The sequence below is a fragment of the Parus major genome, chromosome 7 (assembly GCF_001522545.3).
Source record: "Parus major isolate Abel chromosome 7, Parus_major1.1, whole genome shotgun sequence".
Lineage (NCBI taxonomy): Eukaryota > Metazoa > Chordata > Aves > Passeriformes > Paridae > Parus > Parus major.
In genome coordinates, this window is record NC_031776.1 from 30464506 (window position 1) to 30492091 (window position 27586).

General features: G+C 42.1%; 3 protein-coding genes across 4 annotated transcripts in view; 1 reads left to right on the plus strand and 2 right to left on the minus strand.

Annotated features, from left to right (window-relative positions):
- Positions 1-1456, plus strand: part of GPR39 (G protein-coupled receptor 39) — a 73806-nt gene extending 72350 nt beyond the window's left edge. Inside the window, exon 2 of the mRNA XM_019007331.1 lies at positions 933-1456. Within this exon, the coding sequence (XP_018862876.1) occupies positions 933-1456 (524 nt within the window). The remainder of the gene's footprint in view (positions 1-932) is intronic.
- Positions 177-16708, minus strand: LYPD1 (LY6/PLAUR domain containing 1). Its single transcript, XM_015635432.3, has 3 exons — positions 16560-16708; positions 15390-15527; positions 177-2073 (listed from the first exon to the last, which is right to left on the minus strand). Exons 1-3 carry the CDS (start codon positions 16609-16611, stop codon positions 1838-1840), a joined length of 426 nt encoding a protein of 141 aa, XP_015490918.1. The 5' UTR covers positions 16612-16708; the 3' UTR covers positions 177-1837.
- A 1069-nt stretch (positions 16709-17777) lies between these two features.
- The window catches only part of NCKAP5 (NCK associated protein 5), a 347069-nt gene continuing 337260 nt past the window's right edge, over positions 17778-27586 (minus strand). For both annotated transcript variants that reach the window (XM_033516045.1, XM_033516044.1), the window contains one exon: positions 17778-19390. In XM_033516045.1, coding sequence (XP_033371936.1) covers positions 19109-19390 — 282 coding nt within the window. In that variant the 3' untranslated portion in view covers positions 17778-19108. The remainder of the gene's footprint in view (positions 19391-27586) is intronic.

Genomic DNA, 27586 nt, shown 5'->3' on the forward strand with positions numbered 1-27586 from the left:
ACACAGGAGCAGCAGAGGATGGCACTGGGGAGCCAGGTGCCCTGCTCCTGCTCCATCTCCTGCCTGGGAACAGCCAGCTCCACTCCCTGATGTGTTTCTGCAGAGCTGCTGCTCCGGCAGCACCGCCGCGCCCTGCGGAACACGCTCCACGCAGGCACAACTTCCAGACATCCAACACTTCAGCCACCCCTTTTTAATGCCATTAGTGATGCAGCAACATGTATTTATATTTACATATAAATACAAAATGGTCAGATACCACATTTTAAAGCGTAATTTACAATCTGAAACTGCTTACACTTTCATGACTAGGCTTGGGTTTTTCTCATTTACATTCATCATTTAATTCCACTGGAATTTGATTTTTAAGAAAGCCCAACATATCTTAATTACCATAAAAAGATCCATTCACATTTTACTTAAAAATAGCTTCTGTAAGAGGAAATCTACCAAAAATAACACGAAATATATTATTATGCATACATTTTCTTTTTTTGTAAAGTACAAACAAGAATCTGATCTCTTCTGGGTATTGCCTGATCTAATATGGCTATAGGTTCTATTTATTTTGTTTGTTTTTCAAAGTAAAGGGAAAGACAGAAGAAATGTAAGAGCACAAACCAAAATAAAACTGCATTCTTCCCAAAGACACAGATGATCAGAGAAAGAACACTTTGAGAACTAATAAATGACAACAGGTACAAAGAAACACCGTCCAAGCGCTATGCAGTGTTTTGTCTGAGCATGTGCCGCAATGACCTTGTAACAGTTATTAAAAACAACAACCAAAAAAATGCTACTGGCAGAAAAAGCTGTCAAGCAGAACATTGAAAAACTGGTACCACTTCCTAACAGGTAAGTGCAGAACTGACAGTATTTTATGTGTCTTCCCCCATGTAAGCAGACCTCTTTCTCGCTCTCTCTGCCCGCAGGACTGATCGTTGTGACGCTGGCAGTTTGCTGGATGCCAAACCAGGTCAGAAGGATCATGGCTGCTGCTAAACCCAAGCAGGACTGGACCATCCCCTACTTCAGAGCCTACATCACCCTCCTTCCCATCGCCGACATCTTCTTCTACCTCAGCTCTGTGGTGAACCCTCTGCTGTACAACATCTCCTCCCGGCAGTTCCGCAGCGTGTTCCTGCAGGTCCTGTGCTGCCGCCTCACCCTCCAGCATGCCAACAGGGAGAGGTTCCTCAGGGCCAACCAGAGCTCCGGGGCGCGCAGCAGCCGCTCCCTGCGCCCGCTGCTCTTCATGTCCTCCAGGCGCAGCTCTTCCACCAAGGGCAACGCCAAAGTTTTCCTGAGCACCTTCCAGGGGGAGCCCACGGCCGGCTGCAGCCCACGGGAGCCGGGTCCTGCATCACCAGATCCCAGCCTGGAAGCGGTGCCCCTGGAGGCTGGCTCAGAGCCCGGCCAGGGCGCACAGAACGGCCTTTGTGAACACCAAGTATGACTTCATAAGGCAAAGTTAATGCTTAGCAATGAGCTCAAAAACATGGAAATGGAAATGACCGAGGAAAGCGACAGCATCGCAAAAGGAATAACACAGATGGATTTGTTTCCAGTTATGCAGAAGGAACAGGAGTTCTGTATCCTGCTGGGATTTTTAAGTGCACACTGGAAATTCAATCTGCTAACTGAACTCATTAGCTGACAAAAATATCAGCCCCTCTTCTTCACACAACCACTGAACTTTCCTTGCTGTTGACAGGGATTTGGAAACAAATAGAAAATAATTGCAGCGTCTTTGAAGAAAGAAGGATGCAGGACAAATTGTGTCAGGGCAAAAAAAAGAAAAAAACCCCAAACAAAACCAAACCAACTTGCTCGAAGTTTAGCAGTACAAAAACAGCAGAGCAAATTTAAGAAGCAGAAGTGTAGTTATCACGTGTGCCCTCGGCACCACGGCAGAGTTCCCCCTCTTCTTGGGCCGGGGTCCATTGCAGAGGGGAGTGTTGCAGCAGCTGATGCAGACGGAGTTCACCTTGCCAGGGGAGCAGAAGGACTGGTAGCCGGCGGAGGCGATCAGACACGCTGCCGAGGAGGCGCAGGACTTGCGGTACATGATTCCTGTGACACAGAACAAGGGTTACTGCGTTTGAGGGGAACACTTCACAGCAGGATTCGTGCTCAAAACCAGCTGCAAACCCAGTTTACATCCCCAAAGCACCGCTGTGCTTAGGGCAGACACCTCAGCAGTGACAGGAGCTACAGCCCTGCACTGCAGGAGCATCACGGTCGCCCTGCTTGGGATTTCTCCGTAGTTCGATTCCGGTTGGAACCAAAAATATTACAGACTTAATTTGCATAATGTATATCAAATGATGCATTTTATAACTGGAATTCTTCATCTTTCAGAATAAACTGTTTGAATAGCTATAACTGAAATGCAATTAGTGAGAAAATTAGTTTTGTTTCTATTGCTGAACATGTCTGAGTTAAGGTGTCTGAGTAATTACAGCTTTCTATGCCCTTAATTTGTCTTTTAAGAATTTTTTTCCTTTTCTTGCTCCTTTGCCACACACAGACAAGAAACCAAGACTGAAAAGAGGATGATTATCAGCAAAACTTTCATCCTACTTCCTCCCCTTTTAATTTTTTTTTTTTTTGAAGAAGAACTAGAAGTACTTTTCCAGGTAATCTCAGTTCTTGCTTGTCTTTGAAGTTCAATATCCTCAATAACAAAATCTTCCATTTCTACAGAAGTGTCTTTCTTGAGTTGAAAGTCTTCCCTTTTTGAATGTAATTTAAGGTAATTTTAATTAATAAGCTAATTTTTAATTTCTCAGATTGTTTTTAACTGAAAAAAAGTACATTCTGATGCATGTACTTTTAGCTGTCATTTTAACATGGTTTATAAAGGCTTTAAAATACACAGTTGTATTTTCTTCTGTCACAGCAGAAAATAGTTATGGCAGTTCCTCATCTCATTACTCCAAAATTTTCCTGCAAATGATACAGTAGAAATTGTGTCTTAGAAAAACATACACATAATAGAAAATAGATAATGGAGGCTTGCCTGCTTATAGTTACAAATAGATGTAGGGATACGCCTAAGGATGATAAAATCACTATTCCTTTTGAATATGGGGTTTTCAAAAACCCATTATTTTTTTCCCTCCTGGAAAGCAAGGGAACAGGATTCCCTTGGAGAATGGTGCCTTTGCATCCTGTGGCATGGTCCCAAAATGTCTTTAAATGCACAGTGATTGGTACTTTTTTTGGAGGGAGTGAAGTGGGAGTATGGCCAGCAGGTACTGGATGTACAGTGCCTGCAGACACTTCTTCAGTCCCCAGGGATTTAATAACCACTACAGCACCTCCATGGTCCAGGAGAAACCTCTGCAATTTGGCATCAGCCACTGCACCTCTGAGCACTGTGAGTAGCAGCAGAACAACTTTTGTTTGGGCTGTGCTCAGGAAGAAGGATTTCCTGTCTTCAGAGACTTTTAATTAAAAGCAATTCTTTTATACTGTCACAACACTGCTGCCATCCCAACAATGCAGGGGTTTCCTTGTTTTGTGTTCTCCCTCTGCAAATCTCCACTCTGAAACGTGTTTTTAGGCTATCTATCTCGTTAAACTTATGAAGAGAAGCCCTCAAGTGAGTGTTAAATCTTCCTCAGTCTCCAGCGAGCTTCAATCAATCAACACAGCAGGTAGAGCCTTTTCTCAAGAAGGAAGAGGAGCTGTGGGCTGTTCTCCCTGTAACAGCAAAAGCTCACAGATCAAGCAATGTAATCTTTATTACTACAGTTTGCAAAAAGAAGGGAGTTCTGTCTCTGCTGACAAACCACTGCTGTCAAGGAGCCTCAGTGGTGCTGCCACTGATCGGCTTTACAATGCCAAAATCTCAGCTCATGTTCCCCAAAAAGACCTGGTGCTTTGTCTGTGTTCCTCCTGCAGTCTTCCCAGTGCACAGACAGATATGGCCCTTCCCATGGCTACAATTAATGCTTTTTCTTCCCCTTCCCTCTCTAGAGAGGACTCCTGTATTCAATTAAACCAAGCACAATGACTGTTCTCCATTCCCTAATCCCACATCTCCCCATCACACATCATCTCCCTGAGCAACAAACGCACACCAAACTCAGCCACTCCTCAGTCTTCCATATGAACAGCAGTGAATTTGACGTTCCCCTCACAGACCAAGCCTCTAAAAAGCTTTTGACCCTGGCAGATTTCCTATTCCCATCATTTTATAGATCACTCTCTTCCTGCCGTTTCCTATTCACAGGTTTCCTGCAAAGCTCTGTTCACAACTTGAGTTAGTGATTTATTAATTTGGATCCCTGAAATATCACACTTTGCACTTCTCCCATAGATGGGGAGACTAGAATCATTCACTGCTCTGAACAATTAGATGATGCCCTCTGAGGCATGATTTTCACCAGGCAACTCCAGGAAACCTCTCACAAAAAATATCAAAGTCCTGCAGCTTAACTCCACGTGTTTACAACAGATCTATTCTCCAGGATCAATCCTATAGAACAATCCTGAACTCCTTTTGAAGTCAAAACACAGTATTCCTGCACAGACCGAAATTTTACTACTCCAAGATTCATGAACAGATGGACCATGTTCACACATAAATAGGGAGAATAATCTGACTAGTAGCAAAATCCCCTTGTAATACTTCTCCAGTGGCTTTTCAGTAAATGCCTTACAATAGGAAATTTCACACCCAAATGATTGTTTATTCCCATTCCCTGTTCTAGTAATCTAAATTTTAGAAAGATTTTTTACATCAAAAACTCAGCATTTCCATCAGGTTTTTAACAGCCCCTTTGCTGACAGCATGCCCTTCACATCCAAGATTTTTTTCCTTTCAGATTAGATTCTCTGCTCTCACAAACCAGCTGCTATCACACTAAGTGCTTTTTACAAAGCATCAGGTATGAAGCAAGCTTGATCAGCATAGAAGGGCTGTGCTCTCTCTGGTTCTGCAGTATCTTGACAGGAAGACAATGCAAACAGGCACAGAAGTTGGTGGAAGAAGAGGGAATGTTAGCACTGCAGGAATGACATTCTTAAAACACTTGTGCTGTGACTTCACTTACTCTTAAACCTTCTTCCTACCGTAATTCTGGTAGGAAAAACAGCAGTACAATTGACTTTCATAATCTGATGGCAGGGACACCATCTCCTTTCCCCAGCAAACAGGTTCATGGGCCCCAGTAACTTCAGCTCACTCTGAGTACAGCCAGGACAGCAGCCTCCCCCCTGGGTTACACCCAGAGATCTCTCAAACTCCTCCTTTGCAGCACTGCTGAGCCAGCTCCAGAACGATCCCCAAGATCTCCCTGAATCATTTGCCACCAGCAGGCTGAACTGCAGTCAGCTCTTCAAATGGTTATCTGCCTCATAAGACTCATACCACAGACATTACTGCTAATTACTGGGTATTCTTGCCTGAGCAATCAGCTTGATGCATTCATTAACATATCACCCAGAAAAATAATTGCAAACCTTTCTGGAAGCTTTTCCTCTACCTCAGATTGTTCTGAGTCACTGGCTAAGCAAGGATACTTCACTTTTTACACTGCTTTTGCTGGGATGGGGTCATCCCCAGCTACCCACCCTCAACAATTGACACCAGTGATCAATTAGCATATTTACAACTACTCAATTAGTATATTTATTGCCCAATTACTTGATGGATGAATACAGAATAATTTGTCCTTTTTCACAGATTCAGCAGACTCCCAACAACAGTTTAGGTGCTGTAAGGATGTTTTACTGCAAAGGACCTACTACTGAGGAAAAGATTTTCCTTTATTTTGGCTTCAAGCTTTGTGGGATGCAGATCAAGAACTTTTAAGAAAAGAGGGGAGTATACAGAACTAAAACAGCTGTGTGATAACATGCTAATATCCCACACCCTCTCCTGTCACATATACCTATGACAGACACCTTTGTTATCAGGCTTTTGTGGTTTTTTTGGGTTTTTTTGTTTTTTTTTTTTTAAGGAGATTTGGGCTTAAATTTGGCATTGAAAATTTATTTCTAGACTAAGCAAGTTGCCCATGGTTACATCTCTCTCTGCCCCACAAGTCATCACATATTTAGACAGTATCAAAGCCCAAACTACTGTTTCTGCCTCATTCCTTGCAATGAAAGGATGGGTGTAAATCTTAAGGCTTCTCTATAGTTCCTACTTGCAATATTTATTTTCTCAGCTGGATCCAGTCTAGTCCTGTGCATCTGCACCCTGGCACTGTTTTGGCCACAAGCAGGTGCATTCTGTCTTGACTGAAACAAATAATTCAAGCAATAATTTATTCAAATCCAGAAGTGAGTGTTCTTTCCTCTACCCTGTCTGAACAGCCCAGTGCATTTCTCTTGAATAACAGCTTAACTTGTTACTAGGACAACCAAAAAAGGTGACATCACACCTACTTCTTACACTGTGTTTATGCAGAAGGCACCAGAAGATCCAAGGTTTTTCTCTTACTGATTGAGAAGGATCTTATTAGACACCTCTGATTCTTCTGTTCTAGGAGGTACAGACAAAAAAGATGCTGTGTAAGCATGACTCTCCAACTTTTAAGAGCCAACCACAATCCAAGCAGTGTGCAACTTCATTTTGCAGCTGTACTCTCAAGTGTCCTCCAGCAAAATGCACAGAGGCTCTATGAAGCCAAAACAGGCAACCAGGGTATCACCTCTGAGATCAGTGACCTCATTTCCAAAAAGAGTCACCTTCCCACTCCTATGACCCAGCTACTCTGAAACTGCTTTCTGCAATGGCACAGCTCAGCAGGAAAACACAGCCCTGTCCTCCACCCCAGGACCTCACTGCCACAAAACCCTCCTCTCTCTGTTTGCCTCAGTCAATGGGACAAGCCCCACCCGGAGCTTTCCAAGCCACATCTTCTCTGACCTTGTGGGCTGTGACTGACACTCCACTTTTTCAAAGGGAGCTTTTTCTACACCGTTTTGTGTCTAACCAATTTCACAGGCACGTGTGAAGTCAGCCTGGTGCAGCTCATTCCACAAACAGTGCAAAATCCCCTGCATGTGCTCGCAGCAAACCTGCCACCTAAATCTTCTGGAGCTTAGAAAGAAGTCTGTGCCCAGCTAGGGCTCAGCCCTGAGCCATCCTTGAGCCTTTTCAAGACTGCACCAGGTGGTGGAAGCAAAAAAAAAGAGCTGTAGAAAAGTTTTGTATCTAAAGTGAGTAGCTGAGAAAACCAGCAGGTAGATCAAGGCAAGTTTGAGGTGTACATTTAACATTTTGACACAAGCTCCACTTGGTTCTTTTAGATTGGGTATTTAAATCTTGCCCATCTCTTCTAAGCAAAAGGTGGGAAATTGGCCAACAGTGGATAATTCATGGTGTAGCACACAGGACTCAGGAGAAGCCCCCAAAGGTGTCCTAGCTCTTGCAGGATGAATTGCAGAGGATCTATTAGGGTGGTCTCTAAATGCTCACAGAGAAGTCAAGGACTGTGCTTATGTACCAATACTCCTTTCTTTTAATATCCTGCATAGTTCCAACTCTCTTATTTCACCAAAACTTTTGATTTTCTGCTCTTGGTGGATCTGCAAGCTTTCCCTATCATGGTCCATAGACTTGGTGTGTGCTCTGCCTAGCCACTCATGCTTTGTGATTTCATTCATATGTTTCATTCTTTATTTTCTGCCCTAAACTGTCACTAGCTTACCCTGCACTCCAGCAAAATTCAGCACCCAGTAGGACTTACAGAAGCTCTTTTCTGATAAGAATTTATACTAGTGCTAGAATAACGTGTAAACATCACTTTCTAAGGAACATAAAATATAAATGTGACTATTTCTGCATTTTACTGTATCACTAATGCTACCAAAACTGGCTTCAGACTATAGATAAATAGGTTTGTAAATGATGTTTTTTAATTTCCGTATTAGCTTTTACGCCCATCTTTTTATGCCTTCAGTGGTTTTGCTATGGTAATTATCAGTTCCTCAGCTAGTACCAGTTCACATACATCAAACAGTGACAGACTTCAGAGGTCCTGTTGTGATTTGCTGTTTTCTTGAGAAAGTGATTATAAATATTTTATCTAATAAGGTCCTAAATATCGTAGAAGGTGACTGAATATTGAAGAGCAATCAATCATTTACCTGACACTGTGCTTCCCCAAACAATTGCTTTAGTCAGATCATGTTTTTATTGGTTTAAAGTATGAATTAAGCTTCCTCAACACACAGCCTTTCAGCCATGGCTGTAAATTCATTGCTACAAAAAACCCTCCCAAACACCCCAAACAATTCAAGCAAGTGTAAAATATAATCATATCCAACCATGTCCTGTAAGTTTCACTTCATACTAAGTCTTCTTATCCTTTTGAACTCCAGAGAGAAAGTTGATGAGACAGGTGGTTTAAATAATTTGTACCTTGCCAGAAATTTTATCACTAAATTTTCTAATCACCTTGTAAACAGCCACTTAAATACTGTGAGCTACCATGATTGGTGTTTTCCAGACCAGAAAAAACCCCCAAGGCACTGGAAGTATGTGACTTGAAATCTATTGCAAAGCTATACACACACTTCCTGATTTTTAATCTTGTGTTTTAGGACTGCAGCTATTTCATCCTGGTCCTCCCTTTGATGCATTCTATAGACAAGATAAAAGCATATTCATGCTGTTAGGTTCTTACAGAGTAGACAATTCTATTAAAAACAAAACAAATCCCCTCTTCCCCACCCTGCAATGAAAATAAAACACCCCCCCAGCAAATCCTACCTGGTTCACTTGGCATACTGTCATCATGATTTTGTATAAAAACCTAGTGTCACCACAAATCCTCCATACTTGTGGCACTTTTAAAAAATTGCACATTTTTTCAGGAACTAACAGGAAGCTTTTGACAATGAAACTCTGGCCTCCTCACTCTCCTTCTGACCCCGACACGACACCTTGCAGAAATTAAATCAGCTCAGGAGAAAACTGGACAATTGTCAACTGACAGAGAACAAGGGTTTAGATTACCCTGATATCTTTTTGTAAGTTGTGCCTTCTAATTCTGGTACTGGAAATGTGACTCAAAACGGTGTTAGCAACTAAAACCACCACCAAAAAGTCTCTGTCACTGCTTGCAAAGCTGAAGCATGGCATTAAAATGCTTAAAAATGCATAGGCTGGGAAAGTGAAGTACAGCTGCTAATGGTGGTGTTATCAAATATTTTTTGAAGCCACAGGAGGCTACAAATGAGAGGTCATAGATCAGCTTTCACCTGCATATCTAATAATTCTTTTGTTTCCTACTGTTTTTGTTTGTTTCTCTGCTCCCTAATGTGGATGCAGAGTCAAACACTACACCAAGATCTTCCCAGCAAGCTCACAGCCTTCCATCCTCTCCTCTTACCTGATACAAGGGTATCAAGATCTAAATGTCCTTTGCCATCAAGACCTAAATATATTTGATCTTGTAAAGAGAGGTGAACTTGGACTCAATTTTCATTTTCTTGACAATCCTTATGTGCTGAGCTGAAGGGAAGCCACAGCCCTTTTGCCTTTATAAATGTTAAAATGCTACATCCTTGCAAAAAGTCACATAAAGAATTTTACAGGTGAACAGTCTTGCTGCATTCCCTAATTAATGTCCTTACCAATTTCAGTGGAATGGCTCAGATGTTGGCACTTGCATGCCAGCCTTTGGAAATTCATTCCACTCTTAAATCTTTAGCTATCTTCATGCTCAGGGCTTTACACCCTCTTCAATTTAAGAGCAGGGTTTTCCTGGGTTTTATATGGCTTTTTCCAGTTTCAAAGACTTTTTGGTAAGTTGTCAAAATCCAGTTTTATCAGGTTTTCCCAAAAAAAACCATCCAGACTACAAAGGAAAAATGGAAATGAAAACTGTTTGGATTAATTAAAGCTTGCTTGCTTGCCAATGCTTTGATAAGGTCACTGTGAGCTAGGATGAGTGACAGGGTCAGGCATCAAGAAGATTTAGAAAACACAAACTCATTTGTGTGTAAATGTGCAGTAGGAAACTCACAGGAGAGGTTTAAGAGAAACCAGGCTGTGGGCACTGTATTATCATCACAAAGTTCATTTGTATATCTTTCATACAAGCCTGAGAAATAAAATTACATAAAAAGCTATTGTCCATGACCTGTGAAAAATGAAACTTGCTGGACCAGATACCCCATCTTCCTTAAAATAATGCAGCCTTCATCACTTCTGCACTCGGATCTTTGTCATGACTTTCAAGTCATAAACTGCTTGAACTGTTAACTCCACTGCTGCTTTTCTTTATTGAGAGGCAGTCAGAACTGCAACTGCTGCACACTCTCATCATTTCTCCTTAGCTGACACACTTAGGTCAGTTCATTCCATAAGTGGCTGAAAGTTTTCTGAGAAACCCAAAGATTGGAAAAAATTTACAAAAGTAAGGAAATGGCTTTGACATTTGAGAAGAAGTGTTTCTGCATGGTAATGAATCCATGGATCCAAGCGTTCAGCATACAGTGCAAATTAACAACATCCACTGCAAGTCTTTTATTCAATATCAAAAGTGAACTGTGTTTCCAATATAATATCAATATATTATAATATCATTATATTATGTCTTCATTTCACTGGGCACCTGGTGGCACAACATGTGATATTATAGGCATCAACTGTCCCATGCAAAATTTTTATTTGTCCTTTAAAACTGTCAATAAAGATTTATTATATTGTGCTTTGCTTTGATTAAAAACGAACAAACAAAGAAGCCCAACCCCAAAACACAACAAGTTCTGTTGAGTAATGTTGATATCCCTTGACCAAAAAAGTGTAGAGAAAATAAAAAAATAATAATAAAAAAAATCCACCACCAATTTAGTGGATGTGTCTTACTGTTTCTAAATGAATACTGGGGATGCAGCATCTTCCTATAAAGCTTAAATGCCTGCAGTAATTCTGGCAACATTAAACTTTGTTTGCTGTTTTAATCACTTTGTCAATAAAAGTACGCCAGAGCATAATTTTCCCTTGATATAAATATGCAATTAATGTTAGTACTAATGGATTCTATGCATGAACACAGAAAAAAAGTATGTGGTTCTGTAATCTTTGACAGGCACACACGAACAATTCAATCCTGGCAAAACCAAGTAATGATCACAGGCAAAGAAATTACCACAGCCCAACTCATCATACAACATAGCCACTGATAAAACAAATGATGGGAAAGCCAATACTGGAAAGAGTTCAAAGAAATAGATAAAGTTCTGATTCAACACTGAGATGCTGATCTTGCTCATGGTGTTTCCATGCACTTCTTTTAAGCACACAATCCCAGCAACTGCTCTAACTACACTGCAGAGTTACATACTAATTAATAACATTAAAAGCACCATTGTAAACCAAACAAATAAGTTTCTTATTGCAGATTAATACAATAACTGGATTGTTTCCCGAGTTGCTTGCAAAAGGAAAAATTCTTGATATTTTAGAGTATTTGCATTGCTACCATGGATCATTTTTTATTCCTTGCAAAAGTTAGAAATATGCTCACAACTAGATTAGAACAGACAGTATATTGTTCAAAACATGCACGTGGGCAGGTTTGCTTGCAGAGAGTTCAAAGAAACTGAGACTGGCTACCTCTCTGGGCTGTGCCATCCTTCCTGCTTTATCCCTCTCTGATGTATTCACATTGCAAGTTTCATTTTGCCTTAAGTAGGTTTTAGATCAGCCTTTATGCTCAGATAACTCCTTCCCTCTGTAAAAGGCAAGACTATCATTACCAGTATGTTTTCTATGATATATAACATATATAAAAGCATACACACATTATATACTCATCTATATATCACCAAGATGTTTCACTTGATCCCAATACACTGTGGGATTTCTTTGTTGCTACATATATTCTAAAAATGAAGGAGCACTGACATTTCTAATTTAAAAGTCCATAGTCTGGAAAGATAGAGGAAAGTGGGATCAGGAAATCTACCACGGGTATTTCCACAAAGTATCTGCAAGTAGAATTATTGTAACAACTTTGATCCTTTGTCAAATATTCAATTTACACAGTTTTCAAACATCAGCTCATTCAGTTGAAGAATGCACTAGAAACTTATCCTTTACATTAATTTTTGTGAGATAAAACATTTATTGGTACAGTCTTGAGTGCCACTTTCCATTCTCATCACTCCTCCCTCTAAAAGAAGGCTTTTTCTTTTTTTTTGGGATTTAATTAAGAAATTAATTTGTAAGATTCTTTATCAAAGGGAAATACGGTCTTGTCCTATATCTCCCACTGGAACAGAATGCTAATAATCATTAAACTTTTTCTGGCAAAATTTTTAAATACAACTCAGCCTGAAGAGAGAAACATATTTTGCCATTTGCTGCTCAATTCTCAATTCACTTTAAGTTGTCCAAAGGAGCAAATGTCTTCCTGATACAACAAAGAGCTGAGATCAGATGCCTGATGATCTAATTCAAAATTAAAGTTACTAACACCTGCTTTCTTAGCTGCTCACATCAGAGGCTGCCACAGGAGCAGCCACTTTTTAAGCTCTGGGTTAGGAACATGCCTGAGCTGCTGTTACTTCTCACCTGAAGCTGAGATAATGTTCTGAGAGAACCCAGTGAAGCACTGATTTGAGAGCAACTGTGGAGTTTAGCTGTGAACAGGCATAAGGAACCTTCTACAACATAAATGGGAAGAACAGCGCAGGGCTGTAATTTGCCAGGTTTGTAATTTGTGTTGGAGTTTAAGCCAGAAGTGAAGCTGAGCCACAGGGCAGCCGTGCACAGCCCCTGAACACAAACCCTGAACACCACCAGAGCCCCTGGCCGTGCTGGGGACTGCAGGCACGACACAGAATGTGATCAGCAACCCCCTGAGAGCAGCACACACAAAGTGATGCCTCCTGCTCCCTCAGCAGGATGGGACCCACTCACCACCAGCTCCGTCCCAAAACACCGCGCCTAACTTCAAAATGAAGTTTGAGAGAACTTGCAGTGCTTTGCTCACTGCACAGCTATGTTTTATTAATGACAAAAATGGGTTAATCTACAAAAATTGCACTCCTTTGACTGTATTTAGTCAAGAGTAAAAAAACTCTAATTATGAGATTGTGCTGTCAAATAAATGCAAATTCACATCTTTCATATTCTGGGTTAAAAGCTCAAACACAAGTCTATTATAAATTAAAATCAATACTTGAAGCATTTCAGCTTTCAGTAATAAGCAACAACCAAAAGAAACAGGTTATGAAATATACTGGTAGAAGTAGAATGAATTATTAAATAAAAATTGGGAGAGTAAGGCATTTATATTGCGCACATTTAAATATCAATTAGGAATAAAACCAATAAAGGATGATGAACTGAATCATCTCTGTTTTACAACCAACCCTCTCTAAAATTGACTGAGGGTAACAGAAACTAAGCTTGCAATGTAAAATTTATTCAATTTCAAATAGGTTAAAATTTTAATTTATTAACTCGCTGAAATTTACAATCTCTGAACTTAAAATTAATAAGAAATGCATTTATAGAAGTAAATGTAATAGAACAGTGCCACTTGCTATGCACAGCATGCTAGTAACCTCCTAATGGAAAAATCCAAGGATCTACTCAGAGAAAAAATAAAATTGCACAGAAAACAACAACAACAACAAAAAAACCCCAAACCAAGAAGTTTAAGAGCTGCTTATTTACTGTACTGCAAACAATTTCTTCACAGGAGTAATGGCCAGTTATGCATCAATGAATAGAGTTCAAATCTGACTTTTTTGTCTGTGTCTAGATGATATTTGTCATCTAGAGCCCTCCAAATCACCACAACATCCTGTCTAACCTCATGGAAGTACTACAGAAGCTGCAGTGTGGAGATAGCAAAGCCTTCAAGCAGCCATTTAGAGATACTCAGGATTTTAAAAGTACACTGCAAGCTGTAACTATCTCACATCCTCACCACCCCTTCCAAGAAAACTTGAAATAAAATACTCCAGTAAAAAAATAACGTAAGAGAGACTAATCTTCCTTTAAACAGCTTAAAACCAGCTTTTTTCCCCCCTACGCTGGACAGGTTCTAAGTATCTCACAGCAGTAGTCACCGTGGATGGTGTTACCCAGGATGAGTATCCGCAGTTCAGCTACTTTTGATGCTTAACAACAACTGTTATTATTTATCCAGGACTGATTACACAGATACCTGAAATTACCAGCACAGGTGGGGCTGGCTGAGTGACAAGCACTTGGAAGAGGAGTTTGCTAAGCCCAAGAACCACAGTTGCTGTTCAGGACAGATGAGTGCACATGTTTGCTGGGTGCAGAGGCATCCTGCTGCTCCTGGAGGATTTGCTGGGAAAGGACAGGTGACAGCTTGGTCTCCATCAACAGCAAAACACCAAAGTTGCAGCCCCAGAGAGCAGCTTCCTCCTAAACCAGGGTTCTGAAGCCCCAGGCTGCTCTCTGCCCCCAGGCTTGGCACAGGGGGCACATCCAGGCTGGGACTCCCCAGGGAGTGACTTCTCCTTGTCCATCCCAATGCCCAGCACCTTCTCAGCTGCTGCAGTCAGAGCAGGAGGCTCCACGAGCTCCAGCTCCCTTCCTGCCATCCCACACTGCCTCAGAGTCCCTAGTAAAGTTCTTGTCTGCTCATGCAGAAAGCTGCAGAGCAGCACAGTGTGTAAGACCTGACAGTTCTCTCTGCATCTCAAATGCCTTCCATGATGCTGAGCAAAACCCAGACGTTTAAAACACAGCTCAAAAGACAACAGAGACAAGGTGCAGAATCACAGCTGATTTTCTCTTGGACACATTGCTGTCCTAATATGTTAACTTTAATATTAATTGCAGTAAGGGGAAAAAAAAATCTTAAAAATTGGTATGACAAATCCATTTGTGCTTTTCTCTTCCCCCCTAAATTCCCCCCACCCCCCCACTTTTTTTAAAAACCCTTTCTCTCTTTTGCTTGATGGCTTCTTTAATGGATGAAAGCAAGGATCACTATACTTTCTTTCCCTTAAGATGAACCTTCAGAGTATATAAATTGCCTAAGTAAATAAAAGAAAGGAGGGAATTACTAATTTAATGCTCTTCTATCTCTTGGGGAAAAAGCCCATGTAATTAACTGTAATGAGATTAAACTAACTTGTTGTTATTAATTTCCCAGTGCTGGGAAACTATATCAGAGACCCGTAAGGCTGTGTATTAACCAGCTTTATCAACATTTGGCTTGTATCCTTCAGTTTTCATATGAGTTTTAAAGGAAAATGTTTAACTTCATCGAGTTGCAAAGCCACTCAGAAGTGTAAGACTTTAAATCTGGTCCCTTCAGGTAGGGACACGAGATGCATCTGTAGCTGAACACCATGAATGGGTGGAGCCAAAAACAACATATGCTACCTAAACCAGATAAACAGAAGAATAATTATTAAATTCTTACCAAAACTTTTTTCCATTACTTCTTTCTGACACATATCTTGAACATTCACTGTACAATTCACGATGAACTCTGGAGAGGAGCAGTCATTATTTAGCTGGAACTCCTCACACTGGTAACACTGTATTTGCAAACCCGAACCTGAAACAGAGAGAGATTTGCTCAAAATCACAGAATGCTTTCTTTTGGAAAGGACCTTATAGATCATCTCATCCCGAGCCATCTGCTCAACCGGGTTGTTCAAAACCCCTTCTACCCTATCCTTAAATAATAGCAGTACTATTATAAAAAAACCAAAACAAACAAAAACCAGGCACCGAAGAAAACCAAACAACCAACACGTCCCAGAAATCTTCCTTATCTTTCACCCTTCGCATTACGCTGTTCCTAGCTACTCCACAGCTCAGCCCAAGTATCCCTTTGACAAATATAAAGTAAAACAAGCGTGCCGCCCGTTCATCAGCTCTGCCGATGCTCCTTTCCGCGGGGCGGCCGCTCCGGCGCTGGAGACACCGCCGCCAGGAGGCGACGGGCACCGGTACCGGCATCGACACCGGTACCGGCATCGACACCGGCACCGGTACCGACGCCGGCATCACCACCGGTACCGACACCAACACCGGCATCGACACCGCCACAGCCCCGCAGAGAGCAACCCAGCTCCTAGCTACGCTCCGGCTCTTATCTGTGCCGACGGGTTTACTTAGCTACTAATTAATTACAAATGATTTAATTACTATTTTGGCATGCACAATTAAAGCGGCGGAGCATCCCTCGCCAGCCGCCTTTATCATGCAAACGAGGCGCTGCGCAGGGCTCGCCAGCAGCGTTCCGCCGGCGGCTCCCGCAGCCCTCGTCCCGCGGCGGGGACCCCCGGCCCGTGCCCGCCCTCCGCTGGGAGCGCTGCGGCGGCGGGAGCGCCGCTGGCCCCGACCCGCGGCATCCGCCGACAGGCTCCGGCTGCTGCGCCTCGCCTCGCCCGGCCCCGCGGGCAGCCGGCGCTGGGGACAGCGGCGGGGAGCTCTGCGGGCCGCGGGCAGGACGGGAGCTCCGCCGCCCCGTTCCTTTTCTAGCGCCCGCTGGCAGCCCCGTCGAGGGGCTAACGAGGGGACGGCGGCTCCGAGCGCCGGGCTGGCCGCGGGCGCCTCCGGGCGAGCGGAGCGGAGCCCTTACCTGGCGCCAGGCACAATCCCCAGAAAGTTGCAGCGAGGAGGAAGAGCCGCATCCTCCCGGAGCCGCGGCCGCCGGGCTGGCGTGCGGTCGCGAAGGGGCATCAGAAGCAGAGATGCAGCGGAGGCGCCGCGCACTTGTGCCGCTTCCCCGCCGCCTCCGCTGCGGAGCGGCGCCCCGGGAGCAGGCGGCGGAGCCCGCCCTGCCCAGCCCCGCGCCGCGCTCCAGCCTCGCCGGAGTTGAGCGCTGAGACTGGAAGAAACTGTAGGAGAAGCGAGAGCTGGGGGGCGGCACCCCCCTCCCTCCCCCAGCACCATGTGATGCCGGCGGAGCGGGGCGGGGATCCCCGCCAGCCTCCCCGCACCTCGCCGGGCGCGCCGCGGGGACGGGCGAAGTTCAGCGAGGGAGGGGAGCCCCCGCTCCGCCGGCTCCGGCTCGCACGGCGCGCCCGAGGGGCCCCGCCACCCTCTCACACCCCCGGCCTCCTCCTCCGCTCGGGCACGGACCCCGCGGCCCGGCCCGGTCCCTGCCGTGTCCCCTCCCAGCCGAGCCCACAGGTGGCGGCCGGAGCGCGTCTGTGGGGGCTGGCGGGCAGGCCGGCCTCCCACAGCCGCCCCCAGCACCCACGTCCCCGGCAGGGACTGAGGGGAGGCGCGGCCCCGCCGTTCCCTCCTCCCAGCCCCCTAAAAGGGAATTCAAGCGTAAAAAAACGGGGGAAAAGGGCGCGGTGGCCGCGTACGTGCCGGAGCGGCGCTCAGACCCTGCCTCCGCCGGGGACACACGGCGGGATGGGGCGGGATGGGGCGGCAGCAGCTGATGGGGCAGGACGAGGTGGGATGGAGCGGGATGGGGCAGGACGAGGTGGGATGGAGCGGGATGGGGCAGCCAGAGCGGCGAGGAAGCCGCCGGGACTGGGAGAGCCCGCCCGTGGGGAGGGAAGGGCAGCGGCGGCCGCGGTGCTGCACCCACGCCGGCCCTGCTGGGACCTCTCTGTGGGTCGCCTCCTCTCCGGATAACCGCGTTATTTCCCAGTGATCGTTTCCCAGCTCTGCTCCAAGGAAGAGTTAATTCAGCTAAAATCGCTGTTTGACAGCCCCGTGTCACGAATTCTCCGAGCGCCGCCTGGCCGTGCGCGGTCCCGGAGCTCGGTGGGTGCCCCCGACCCCTGCACGCCAGAGCTGTCGCAGCATCCCCTCCCCAAAACCCCTCAGCAGGCACCGCTAGGCAAGAGAAGTTTTATTTACGAAAGATGTTTCAATGAAAATTTCTTAAAAGTTGAAAAAAGACGATGCAAGTTTACGGCAAAAATGACTTAAAATATAACAAATTGCACAAAATATTAACACTGATCATACAATATTTCAAAGATTAACAAGGGTGTGCTAAAGAAACCATAGAGTCTAGAAATACCCCAAATATATCTAGTTTACAATTGCTGTACAAAAAGCAGTTATAAATACTTCACATCTAGAAAAAATACACAGAACCTTTGAAATAGACTCTCCGTTACATATAAACAACCTTTGTAGAAAAAAACAAAAACACCCAATGCAAGCCAATCCCCCCCGCTCCCAGATATGTTTGCACTAGTACTGGTTAGCACCAACATCTTAGTGTGTCACAAACAGGAGTTGTTTTGTTTTTTAAAAAATAATTTTAGTGTTCAGAATATACTTAAGACCAGACAGAGACTAGAAAAGCTAACACAGAATGGTACATTCATAATTTGATGGGACATGAGTACAGAGGAGGTGGAAGGTGAAAAGCCACGTTACAGTCAGAAGTACAGGGTGGTTCATGTGGTTCTCATTCCTACAAGACTCCTGTTTGTGTCAGCAGTGAATTGCTTTGACCCTGATCTTTCAAACAGTTATGTGCATGATTGATGAAGCCAATGCCAGCAGTATCAGGCTTTAATCTATTCATTTTCTTGCCGTGTCAAAAGTCAAAACCCCTTTGAAATAGGACACCTGTTGCGAGGTTGTAATAACTGAAACGCATGTTTCCCTAGAATACCTGTGTGGAATTGCACTAAAAGGAAAAAATGTGTTTGTTAAGAGGAAGTCCATGAGAGTTTATTAAAGACAATCTGGCAGGCTCAAGTTCCTGGTAATGCAGTGTTTCTACATACAGTTTTAAGACTAGGACAATTATAACTCTTTTTAAAAAAATCTACTAGTTTTTCTTGTTAATATTAACACCAATTTCTTTAAGTTAGTAATCTGCCGTTACAGGAGCATAGCACCAATTTAATATTTATTGCTGTCGTGTATCCCTACAAATATATTTTCCCAAGGTATTTACAACTGTACAAATATTCACAAAAGTGCAAAATTAAGACTTTATTCTGTGTATTTGTTGTGTTGGGTGTGTTGAGTCCCACGCACCACTGTGACACTGTTCTGCCTTATTGCTGTGTGGTGGGGGGTCAGAACACCCTGCTGAGAGCACAGCGAGCTCGAGGGGGAATTTTCAAGCACAGTCTCCTCTCCCTCCTCACTCCAAGCTCACCTTCAGCTCCATTCCGTGCTGCAGCCCATTGGGAAGTGTCCCTAAACGTCGTTGGAGCCTTGGCTGGTGCAAGAGGAGAAGCTGTCATACAGGGAATCGCTCAAGGATTCCAAATTGTCCACATCCTGCCGACCCGAGCTGTGCAAGGAGGCTGCTTCTTTCTTTCCATTTTCTTCCTTCTGTCCTTCAGCCTTGTTCAGACAGTTCTTCTCTTCTTCTAATAAAAGTACATTATTGCTGTTAAATTTATTGAGAGACTCCAGGGAAATTTTAGACACTCTGTTCTGGGAATCTTCTTTTGTGTCTTCAGTTTGCTTCAATTTCTGTAAAAGTAAGGAAAATATTGGAAGCATATTCCTTAAAAAGTTATCCTATTGTACACCATTCATTACCATATTTCCAAAGTTCACAGGGTGAGAGGAAATAGATTGTTAGATGCTTAAATAATTGTTATGATTAAATAGAACATTAGTATCCATTTTAGGATAAATCATAACTTTAATGATTCTGCTGAGACAAATAGGACTCCATTTACGTAACACTCAAATGCTATTAATGTCCTAAGTAGCAGACCCTGGCTCTGCACGTGTTAAACATCTCCAGCATCCTCACAGTAATTTAGATCTTCTCCTGCATGAATACTTTGGGGGATATGTTTAAATAGGTATTTGTTTAAGTAGAGTTTAAAAAAAAAAAAAAAAAAGTGCAGAGGAGAAAACAGCATTTTCCATAAATTAAGGATGCAAATGAAACTTGCTAGGGAATAGCCTCACACTTTGCATGTATAAGCCTATCGATTTCCACAAACCTAAACCCTCTCTAATAGACAAGAAAGCAACAAGACAGGAAATTACACTGAACTGGGCCGATCCCCACAGACCAGAATCAATCAGATATTGGCCAGGCCTTCTTGGAGAAGTGGTGTAATTCTGTGGGAACACTGGACGATGTATTAGCACATTATATTAAAAACACACAGTAGGATTGTGTCAGAGTAATTTTATCCCTTTGTTAGCTACTGGTATTTTCAATCAGAGATCTGACCAAGGAATCATTAGGGAGCTGGGTAGGGAGCAGCTCAATAAAAATGACCTGCTGTTCATATACAGAGTGTTTCAAAATCTGAGTAACTAACTTCTCTTACTGATCATATTACCAGAGAAATATGGGATAGCATTCACCATTTTACAATCAACAGTCAATGAGCTCCTGGGCAGATAAGAGTGAAGCATTTTGAGATATGCCATCAGAGTGCAGAGCCATTCCTCGTTTTTGGTACTGCCATCAGATGGCAAAGACAGAATCAGTAAATGATTGTAAACACAAGGCATCAATATTTTTGTTTGGCTAGAAAATGAGATGGCATTTGAAGCACACTGAAGATGTAGCTTGGACAGATGTGGGGATGCTGTGGGTCATTACATGTGCAGTTGTAAAGGGTCCTTAGAACTTTCTGAAGAACTCAAGCTTCAAGTCAGTCAAATGCACACCCTGTGCTGCTTCTTGGAAATCTCTGGTGAGAGGAAGACAAATTGTTACATAGTTTGATTGCTTCTTTTGATGGGTAGTTAGATAAAAATTGACATGCCAGTCCAATGACTGTTTTTGCTCTGATCTTGTCACAATCCATAAAATGACAATGCATGGATTAGATTACTGTTTTTGGAAAATGTTTCAAACAAGCTTAAGCAAAGCAACAGAAGATCCTAGAGTCTTAGAAAATGAACATTTTCTGCTTGGTGCATTAATTAATATTAATTTTAAAAGGTTTCAGGGAATGTTGTGTTGGATTCTATTTTTAGATGACAGTTAAAACTAAGGCCTTCAATATCTATAACTAAAATATTTTCTGAGATTGAGGAATATTTCCCTTGGTAATGGGAATGGACACAAATTTAAGACCCTACAATAGAAATTTTTCATAATTTCACCTTAAAATATTCTTCCCTTTGCCCTCATTTGAAATACTGAAAAAGCTGTTTCACTCCTCTGCAGGCCGGATGAGAAAATTCTCAGCCACGGCATCAATAACACACGTTAGCACTTTTTGCTTTTCAGAGTGCTAAGCCTAAAATACTTTATTATATGACAGACAAAATGATATTTCTTTGTCTTTAATTTTCCCACTTCACAGCTTTTCTTTAGATAAATTGAATGTGACTAGTTAGCACAGACTAGGGACTGCAGGACTCAATACTGGAGTTAGTAAGGCCTGTGATAAAACTCTTATTGATTCAAGTGGAGCCAATTTCAGCTCCTGGGTAGGAGGAGCACAGACACCTGGAGAGTCTGCAGGACAGAGCAGTCTGGGTGAAGCATCACAATCCAAGGAGGATTTTGGTTATCCTACTGAAGGATGGGCTTACACTTCAGGACAGACCAGACTGAATTCACTGGTATATCCTGCATATACGCAGTACCAATAATTTTTTATACCCTTCAGGCACAACCTAGATTACAATCCTACTTTAATCACACCCTAGATTCTCATTTATTTTATAGAGTATATTAGAGAAACTGCAGGGAATAAAAGTACTCTACAAATTTTAAGCAAAAACATTGAATCAAGTGAAGTTGAAGTGAACTGAAACCCATCAGAGGAACTGTTGGTGAAAGATCCTTACATCTACAATAGATCAGAGCTTAAAGGGAAAGTAAATTCTAACATTGGAAGCAGAATTTGTTACCAAAACAAGAAACAACTCAGAAATAAGTTATGGGTATTTTTTGGGTATAAGAGTCCTTTTTAGGTCTCCTAGTGCCCAGTTACATCCTTCTGTAAAAAAACCCTGAAATTTCCTTTCTTTAACACAAAGAAAACTCATAAGCAAAAATAAAACTTTAAGCAGAGATATTAATACAAGAATCTGTACAATCAACAAATCATTTTCTCTCACAATAACACAATTGTGTACATTCTTAGAGCTGAAAAGTCACCGCTCATTTCTTTAACCTTGGTGCATGTCAGGACAGAAATGTTAATCCCAGTTAAGAATTTTTTCTCTAGTTACTATAGCTACAATTTGTTAAAAATTACCAAAGATTGTTTATTTAGATTCATCCTTAAATAAGTTTCTTATTATTCATGGCAGTCTCAAAAGCTGCTAGATAAAACAAAAGGCAAAAGCAAAACAACTATTGTTAGAATTTGATTGATAAATTGTGTATGTGGTTATATAGTATCTTTGGGGTTTTTTAATGTAGATTTCCCATTAACTGCAGCAGAGTCACAGCTATAACAAAGAACAAGGGTTAGCCCAAAGACATTAGCATTGTTTATTTTAAAGTAATTAGTTCATTAATGCATTTGAGAGTCACACAAATGTGACTCAGAAGCTTCTTCTGCAGAGTGGAGCATGAGGCTGGTGTGTTCTACACCAGGAGAGCTGGCTGAGATTTGGGAAGAACTGTGGAGAGCACCTAACCTCTAAGTCGTGGCTTCCAGTCAAGTCTCTCCTGTGATCAAATCTCAGGAGTGGCTTTCTGCATGGTGAACAGGTGGTTTTGTCACCACAGCCAAGAGAAAAACCCCATGACTTTGCTCAGTGCTGCTACAAGAGCTAAGATGGGACCAACAGTATTTGCTGCTCTCACACAGGATCCTTCTCAGCAGTAATGCTTGAAACCATTTCATCCTTAGTGTTGACTTTGCTGCTGTCTGTTCTGACCTGTTCTGTGAACAAGGTGAGTGCTGCATTTGCTGTGGGCGCTATATGTTTTCCTAAGTATTAATTAAGGGAAAGGACAGAAACATGCAGTCAGAGATTTTGGTCTACAAGAGACAGATAATAGAAAAAAAAGGCTCAGAGCAGACAAGAACTGTAGTTTTCACAGTGCCCCTGTAACAGCTCTGGCCCATCACCCTAAAGCAGATCAATGGTTAGCTTGTTTTGCTTATCTTGAGTGTATTTTGTATGGAAAATCTGTACTATTATGGCCTTAGGGTACGAGGAGCATTTTCTCTACTCCAGTGTATAGCTGGAGAGCTTCCCAGGGCTGGAGTTTCTTATCTGCCCAGTATGGGGTGCCTTGCACCACCTGAGAACAGAGACCGGTTGTTACAAGAGGAGAAACTCTTCCTGACATACACAGACATTCATCATGAGCCACATCACTTTGAAATAAACCCATGAGTCATGAATCAGAATAATGTTTCCTTGCTGGCAACATCCTAAAGGGAATAACTAAAACCCATTTGTGATGTAATAAAATCTGGCATGTCACTTCAAGCACAGCAAATTAGGAAAACAAAACTAGCCTGCAGTTACACTGATACATTATAAATAGGTGTTATTTCTACATTAATACATCAAATTAGGTTTTCTGCAAACTGTAAAAACCAGAGGTTACATGTGGGTAGAATGCCTTTCCAGAGCTGTGTGGTGGAGGAGCAGGAGGAGCTGCAGCCCTTCTGAAGGGCACAAGGATTCCTCAGGGGTAGTGGGGAGCAGGAGCAGGGAAGGATGGGCTGGTCCACAGGCACAAAGGACCCCACACTGATGTGCAGAAAGACCATTTCTGAATGTGGTAACACAGAAGCTCTGATTATCTGGAGGTGAGGCTATGCTTATAAGTCCTGCCAGAGGCCAGAAATAGCAATGAACTATTCTGCAGGATAAATGTATTTTCCAGCTGTCTAAGTTTAGTTAACCAGCACTTTAAAGAGCTCAGAATCAGTTACAAAAAGGAACAAAACAAACTTTATTTATCTCTCTCATGCATTGGGCAATTTAGTTTTTAGATTAACACAAAAGCAAGAAGGGTATTGCTTCAAGTGAAGTATAACTGCAAAACACTATTGGGCAAAAACAACAAAATTGCTATGAGAATTAAATATAGATCAACAAAATCAATACTTAATTGTATAACTCAAGGTCTTTCATTTCAGATCCGATCTATCTCTTTCAGATGATACAAAGTATGTTCCCTTTTGGTTTTTTTAGTTATTGCACATAACTTTATTGTGAGGGAAAACAATTTTCTAGATTTTTTTCTTTTTAAAAATTGCTTGTTGCTTTGTCTGCATATGCTCAGGGTAAAGTTGATCCCAGGAGCCACTATTTCTTATTTTAAATTCACAGTTCTTCCAATTTAGATATCCTCTAACTGCTGTAGCTGTTAGTATTTAGGACACAATGGGTCTAAGCAGGGTATGCTGTTGCAGCACCACATAGGCTGCTCATACATAACCTGTTTAGTGGGACAATTTTAACACATTCACAGCTTCTTGTAGAGCAGGTGCAAGGAGATACAGGGCAGTTTTCTGAGCAGAGATGTGTTAGTCTAACCAGAAGAGACTTCTCACTGAAGTCTCTGGTGTCACACAGCCCTCTGCAGTAGGAGGTGAGATGTGGAAAGGGCTGGGCAGTGTCTGTGTGTCATCCAGCCAGGACAGAATGCCATGCAGGCTCTCTGTGCAAAGAGAACAGTCTCCAGATCTCATTGAACATCAGGTGAGTGAGTAGCACTGCACTGGAAATAGTTACACAGCCACATCCAGCAAACTACAAAGGTGAAAGCTGTAACTGCCTGACCTCTGCTGCATTACAGCTGAGCTAAAAATGGGATGTTTGAACCTCTTTCTCTTTAAAGCATAACTTTAAATAATAAGATAAGCCTTGCTCTCCATTGTACATTGTCAGGGGCTTTCATCTATTTTCTGGACAGACAGTAAAATAATTTCTGAAATAATGAATCATTTTCCTTTTTTTCTACTTGAGCAGAAATCCTAAAATTATTTCGCTGTAGCAGATAATAACATGCTCAGAGACACACCATCAGATTTCCATGATAAACAATAAGTGCCAGTTTCTTTTGTGGGAAAAAATGCATTGCTAGGAAGCATTTTTAAGTTAATTAGTCTGTTCTGCAGTTGATAGGAAAGCCAGATATACATTGGTATGTATTATCCCCTGATGGCACTATGGGTAATATAACAATGACAATGTAATCAAAGTTTACCCTACTGTATTTCAGAGTATAAAAATCTACAAATATATTTTAGTATCACAAGAATAGCATTTCTCATGATCCTGAATTTTAAGTGAATTACCTTAGAAGAAAACCAGCTGATTAGCACAAACTGTGTATGATTCATGGCTGCAGATCTGGACAAACAGCTATTGCCTAGAGAACAGGTGGCTGAGAAGCTGAGACTTACATTGTCTATAGCTTGAATTCTTGTATGGTTTAGGAGATAAAAGAATTCAGTTTAGTGAATTGGGCCTTATGCTTTCAAAAGCATAATTTTCATAAAATGATGAGATGACTCAGTACATTCAGCATTCTAATGCCAAGATTACCATCCTCATCCAGGAATATTTCCTTGACATGACAAGACTGTTTGACCTGATTAGGTTTACACCAACCCTCTTTGAACTTCTGCATAATTTAATAATCCAGGATGTTGAGGTCTGAGTTCCCAGGCCTTTTGCCTTCTGTTCAGGTACAAAGTGAATGGCACAAATTGGTTGTTTTGTCATAGTGCCACAGAATGGCCACTGGCTGCATCAACTCTGCATGGACAAAGTTTATTTAAAAAGGAATAAGAAAATACAATTCTAAGTGACAATACCTTGGAAAATGATAACAGTGCTGGTGCTCAGCCAAGTGTGTTGAGGCGATGCATTAAAAAGAAAAGCAATTAAACACCAGTACTTTCTCCAGAAGGCAAAGCACAGCCTCACTCTGTTCACATTGGCAGAATCACCAATTTTGCTTCTCACAGAGGGAATCTACCCACTAAAAGCAATGCTTAGTGCAATCAGAAGCTCACCACAAGGCATTAAGGAAGAAATATCCATGGTGAGAAAGGAAGCTGTTACTCAGTTTTTAGAACCTGATGGACTGAAAATGAACAAGAGATGTAAAGGATTCACTTAACTTCTCCGAGATCCTTTTAGCTGTACTTGTAGAGGGAGTTAAATAGCAAAATTTCTCTGATTTCCTACTGATTGAAAAAAATAGCAGTGAAAAAAAGTCATGCTGGAAGGTAAAACTGGTGACAAAGTTATTGAACTTAACCATTTGAAGGTGAATACTCTTCCTTGACAGAATTATAGGAAGGGTTATGTTGTCAGTGATAACCAAATGGTACTGGAACTATAAAGTCCTAAATAACTTCACTGTTTCAGTCTTCATCAGGCTGTATTTCACCTCACAGAATTTAAACATACAGAGTTTTTTCCTACTGAATAAAAGTAGTTATGCTTACCTTGATGAAAGTATGGCTGATTGTTTTAATAATGAAGGGGCTTTGTACAAAAAGAGAGTCTAAAATTTTATCCTAAACTAGAGGTTTGGTTGATTTTTTTTTAAATTGGAATACTTACATGGACCAGCATCCAGGAGGGGAAAAAATATAGTTAGAAGTTTGTTTTTTTAAAAAATCCTGTAGCAGTTCTTAAAGAGACAGGTTTTATCTCCCATTTGCCTGATGAGAAAAAATTCTCTCAGACTCGGTAAATGCAGGATTGTACTCATGTAACATATAATCTCACAGACATTTCCAGTAATCAAAGTAATTTTTTTTCTGTATGGCCGAACTATTCTCAGACTACCATTCCTGGGTATTAGCTGTGTTCTTACCTGTCTTCATCTTCCACCTTTGGCTTTTTTGAATAAGACAATTCAGTTTGGTAGTTACAAAGATACTTATCCTATCTCTCTCTCTAGTGATGCCTCAGCTCCTGGCCTGTAATGTCTTACATCAGTCACCTGGAATTCTGCAACAGGAAAAATGGAATTGCACTCCAAGACTGTACTGCTAAAGGTAATTGCAAGTGGGTAAAGATTTTCCTCAGTATTAATCCTGCCTTTTGTGTACTGGACTAGAGTCATAGCCTGTGACCATCCAGCTGACCTGTGAGTAAAAAGACAGGAGCAGTAGAAAGAGAATCATGGAATAGCAGGACTGTTTAGGTTGGAAAAGACCTTTAAGATATAATTGAGTCCAACCACTGAAGAAGCAAGATTATGTGGCAGGATCAAGAGGAACTCAGCAGGATGGCAAAACCATGTAGAAATAACTCTCCCAGCTATGAAGACTGGCTTGTTTTGGGCATTACGAGGGCTGTGCTGTCCCAGGGAGAGTTCAGTGAGTGTGAATCTCTGCTGGAAGAGCTGCAGAGGAAGGAAAGGGAATGTCCCTTCTTGCAAGTTCTCAAAATGATTCAGGGAGGTGGTTTAAACAAAGGAATGAGTTCCACAGCAAATAGGGCTTTTTATTTTTAGCCTCTGAGGAGGAAGGAAATTTGGGAAGAGACAAATAATCTTTCCAGACCCATCAGTTCTCCTCTGTGTGACCGCAAAGCTGGGCCGCTGCAGAGGGAGCCTTCATGTCCACAGTGCACACACATCAGAACTAAAGCTCTTCCATGCTCTCATCAGGAATACAGAGGTCAAAATTTTAGAATTTGGAAACAGGGTCTTCTTCATTGTTAAAAAATTTTGAATTAGCTTGCTTAAAACCCTGTCCAACAACATAGTTTATTTTAAGAGCCTGAAGCTGACACTTCCCT

Bases quoted from the DNA above. Each gene is read 5' to 3' on its own strand.
- LYPD1 (XM_015635432.3), bottom strand. From the start codon at position 16,611: ATGCGGCTCTTCCTCCTCGCTGCAACTTTCTGGGGATTGTGCCTGGCG. The intron at 15,528-16,559 runs GTAAGGGCTCCG...TCTCTGTTTCAG, and splicing joins GGGATTGTGCCTGGCGCCAG to GTTCGGGTTTGCAAATACAG. The intron at 2,074-15,389 runs GTAAGAATTTAA...TCTGTGTCACAG, and splicing joins AGTAATGGAAAAAAGTTTTG to GAATCATGTACCGCAAGTCC.